The sequence below is a fragment of the Nannospalax galili genome, unplaced genomic scaffold, assembly GCF_000622305.1.
Source record: "Nannospalax galili isolate Female #2095 unplaced genomic scaffold, S.galili_v1.0 scaffold1453, whole genome shotgun sequence".
In the NCBI taxonomy this organism is placed as follows: domain Eukaryota; kingdom Metazoa; phylum Chordata; class Mammalia; order Rodentia; family Spalacidae; genus Nannospalax; species Nannospalax galili.
The window spans coordinates 64,041-68,162 of NW_008332666.1; the positions used below are offsets into that span (position 1 = coordinate 64,041).

The 4,122-nt window shown below is 39.7% G+C and overlaps 1 protein-coding gene across 1 annotated transcript; it reads right to left on the bottom strand.

Moving 5' to 3' along the window:
- Positions 1 to 746: 746 nt before the first annotated feature.
- LOC103729569 (olfactory receptor 2W1-like) lies at positions 747 to 1,706 on the bottom strand. Its single transcript, XM_008827655.1, has one exon. It carries the CDS (start codon positions 1,704 to 1,706, stop codon positions 747 to 749), a length of 960 nt encoding a protein of 319 aa, XP_008825877.1.
- Positions 1,707 to 4,122: the final 2,416 nt, after the last annotated feature.

Below are 4,122 nucleotides of genomic sequence, written 5' to 3' on the forward strand. Positions count from 1 at the left end.
GAAAATGCATACAAATATATGATTCCATTTTCCATATTTCAAGCTCAATTGAAAATGACTAATGACCTACTTCTCCCAGAATATGACATTGGTTTGTAGCCTAAAAGTGAAGAAGGTGCTACAGCAACAGCTCAGTGATTGAGCTCCCACTGCTTTTCTAGAGGACCTGGATTTGGTTCTTTGAACCCATGTCACATGGCTCACAACGTCTGTAGTTCCAGGGGATCCAACACCCTCTGCTGACCTCTGTGAGTACCTGAACTCACGCGCACATACCCATTTACAGATACAGTCATACACATGTAATTAAAAATAAAAGTAAGTGCCAGGAGTGTTGACACGTGCCTCTAATCATAGTACTCAAGAGGCAGAGGCAGGTGTATTTATGAGATTGAGATCAGCTTGGTCTACATAGCAAATCTTAGGTGAACTGGGCCTACAGGAAAATCACATCTCACGAAAATTAAAAATAAAATAACAAACTAATAAAAGTGAAATGCTAAGGATGATTATAATGTGGCTTGTTTATAAAGAAATTTTTTAAAATTCATCTTTATGATTTTAGGACAACTTCTCTCAATAAAACTAAAGATACATGTCTTTATTTATGTATTTTTGTCTTTTTTCTGCCTCTGCCTACCAAGTGCTGGGATTAAAGGCATGTGCTACCATGTCTGACGAGATGCATATCTTTATATATACATAAAAAATGCATCCATTGCTTTATTTGCTCTGATATGTTAATATCACTTCAAAAATTTCCTTATTTTTGTAGATTTGACATTAATCCCAATCAGTTTCTTCAGTGCATTCTTCATATCCTTATTTCTTAATGTATAAATGGGGGGGTTGAGGCTGGGAGTGATGATGGTGTAAAAGAGGGTGAAAAACTTTCCTTGTTCCTTGGAGGCACTGTTGCCTGGTTGCAAGTACAGGTAGATAATAGCTCCATAATACATGGTCACCACTGTGAGATGAGATCCACAGGTATTCACTGCTTTATGACGCCCTGCCCTGGACTTCATTCTCAGCACAGCTTTGGCGATGTAGCCATAGGAAGTAAGAATAAGGATGAGGGGTGTAAGGACGATGACAATGCCTAGAGCAAAAACAGACATTTCAACTGTGGTGGTGTCTACACAAGCTATCTTGATCATCGCTGGCAACTCACACAAGAAGTGGTCCAGAAGGTTGTTTCCACACCTAGGCAAAGTCACTGTGAGTGTGCACAGTAACACAGAGTTGGCCAAACTAATACTCCAGACCATGAAAATCATCTTGAGACACAGATGTGGGTTCATGATTACAGAATAATGCAAGGGCTTACAAATAGCTGTGAAACGATCATAGGACATGACAGCCAAGAGAAGACACTCAATGGAGCCAAACCACATATACACATAAAGCTGAATAACACAACCGACAGAGCTGATAGTCTTCTCAGGTCCCCACAAGTTAACCAGCATCTGGGGGATGATGCTTGTAGTGAAACACAGGTCCAGGAAAGATAAATTTCTGAGGAAGAAGTACATCGGTGTGTGGAGCTGGGAATCCATGAGGGATGAGAGAATGATAGCTGTGTTACCCACCAATGTAATAACATAGAAGATGGAGACAACAACGGAGAGGATCATCTCCAATTTTGGATGATCTGAGAAGCCAAGCAGAATAAAAACATTTGAAGAGCTGTGGTTGTTCTGGTCCATAAGTTCTTTATTGTCTGGATCCTATAGAGAGGAAAGGAAAGGAAGGGAAGGGAAGGGAAGGGGACGGGAGGGGAGGGAAGGAAATGGAGAAAGGTAGAGGAGAAAAAGGGAAGAGTGAGAAAAGGGAGGAAGAAAGAGGAAAGAGGAGAATCGAATAAAAAGAAGAAATCATTGAGGAGTACAAATAGTCTACATCAGCTACCATGGGATGAATTATGCAAATAAGGAGAATTTATGTTAAAAGTTGAAAATAATGAGGTTTAAAGAGATGTCTGAGCCCTTATCAGCACTTAGTGTTCTTGGTAGGACTGTGTTCAGTTCCTAGAATTCACATGATGTCCACAACTCCTTAGAATTCCAATGCTAGGGGATCCAATGCCCTCTTCTGCCCTACGTGGGCACTGTATGTAGATGATACACATAAACTCATGTTGGCATGCACAGATATGCATAAAAATAAAATGGGGAAACATGGTGGAAGGGTTAGACTGTGAGAGAGATAAATAATGCCTAGCAACTTTTAAAAAACCAGAGAAAATCATATTAGTCCAACAACCTACTGACAAATTATACATACATTATCTCTTCATGAGTCCACATGTGTAGTTAAAGACTACATAACAAGAAACACTGACAAACAGGAGATACCTTCCTTTGAGTTGTTGGCCAGGGTGGTCCAAGACACTCCCAAAATTATTCAGGCTATTGCTACAGCCTGTGAGGTCCTTAAAAAGCTGGAACTGATGCAGGGCCAGCGTTGGGGACACAGAGCACACTGGGAAAAAGAGGTGGAGTCAGCGCCATTTTTGGAGCAGCAAACTGTGGACCAGCGAGTCAGGAAAACTCCAGGAGGTGAGGTAGCAAGTGCGGATGCCCTCTCTATCTCAGGGGCTTTGCAGGGCACAGCCTGCATGACAGGGTGGGGTGGGATGATCTGGTGGCAGGCGATCCAAATATAAGCCTATGAGAACCCATGTTCATTTTAATCTATTTTTTTAAATTTTGTTAGTAATAAAACATCTGTCTTAAATATCTAAGCTGAAAGTTCAGTCATACATGTATTTAAATTAGTTCTTGTCAAATGAATTAATTAGTTCTTGTTAAATAAATTAGTCTTTATAGACTGGCTTAAGAACTTTTGTTCAAGTTTTACATGTTACATGGTAATTAAAAGTACCAGAGTGATATTACTTATATTCTAGGTAGTTTAATAATCTTATTTGGGGGCATATAATAATCTAAGATAAGGACTTAAGGCCTAGCCAGTTAATGGGCTTTTGAACCAATAAACAGTGCAAGAGATCAGTTCCTTCTTGTGGAGCAGGTCTTATATCAAATCAGGAAATTGCTGGTTATTCCCATGACATTTGTGTGATCATTGCACCAGTGATAATATCTTTCCAGGCTAGTTGTTACTGTAGCTCACAAGTTCTCCCTCAGTAGAATCTTCAGGCCCTAAGAAATTAAACAATAAGGATGAGGTTTTCAGGCCCCAGCATGATTTCTCCAAGTCCTTTGACATAAGTAGTCTAGATAACATCATTTTGAAAGACAAAATATTTTGGATAGTAGGCACAAGTGGAAAGTTTCTATTTGCCCACACCACTGTATGGTATAAAGTAAGTATCATTCCTTGATTGATCCACACAGAAGTGCATTTATATATATGGAGAGATAGAGATGAGAGAGCAAGAGAGGGGAGAGGGGGATAGAGAGAGAGAGAGAGAGAGAAGGAGGGAGAGAGAATGAAGTTGAGCAGGTGAAGCAATAATGGACTTCACACACACACACACACACACACACACACACACACACACACACCCTGAATATTTTGTTTTCTCTTTCCTGTTTTCCACCCCAGTATTCACATTTTGTTAGGTGGCAGTAGTACAACATTTAATAGTTCACACTAACCTTTACTTACATTATATGAGCCTGAAAAACTTCTAGTCCCCCCAAAATGAGAATTTCCACTGGACAATGACAGAGCAGTGGGTTATGTGAGGCAGTGACAGGGAAACAGAATACTGCAAAGATGGGATTGAATGATGTTACATTATGTGAGCATTCTTTCTCTCTTTCACCGTCTCTCATTCATTCACATATACATTAATTCAGGTTAAAGCAAAAGATAATTATGACACTCTGATGATAGCTACAACCTATTTTTAGGCTCATGATCATATAAAATGCATTTAGTCCATCTTCAGAAGTCCCATTGTATTTACCAGTCTCAATATTCAAAAGCCCAGAGTTCAAAGTCTCTTGTGAGACTCAAAGCAATCTCTTAATGTGAGCTCTGTAAAATCAAAAGACAAATTCCATACTTCCAACATGTAATGGAACCATTCCAAAAGGGAGGAATGAGCCATACTGAGGCAATACCAGACCAGAACAAGACTGAAATCCAACAGGG

What these genes read in the sequence shown, in the direction of transcription:
- LOC103729569 (XM_008827655.1), bottom strand. Translation starts at nt 1,706, where the DNA reads ATGGACCAGAACAACCACAGCTCTTCAAATGTTTTTATTCTGCTTGGC.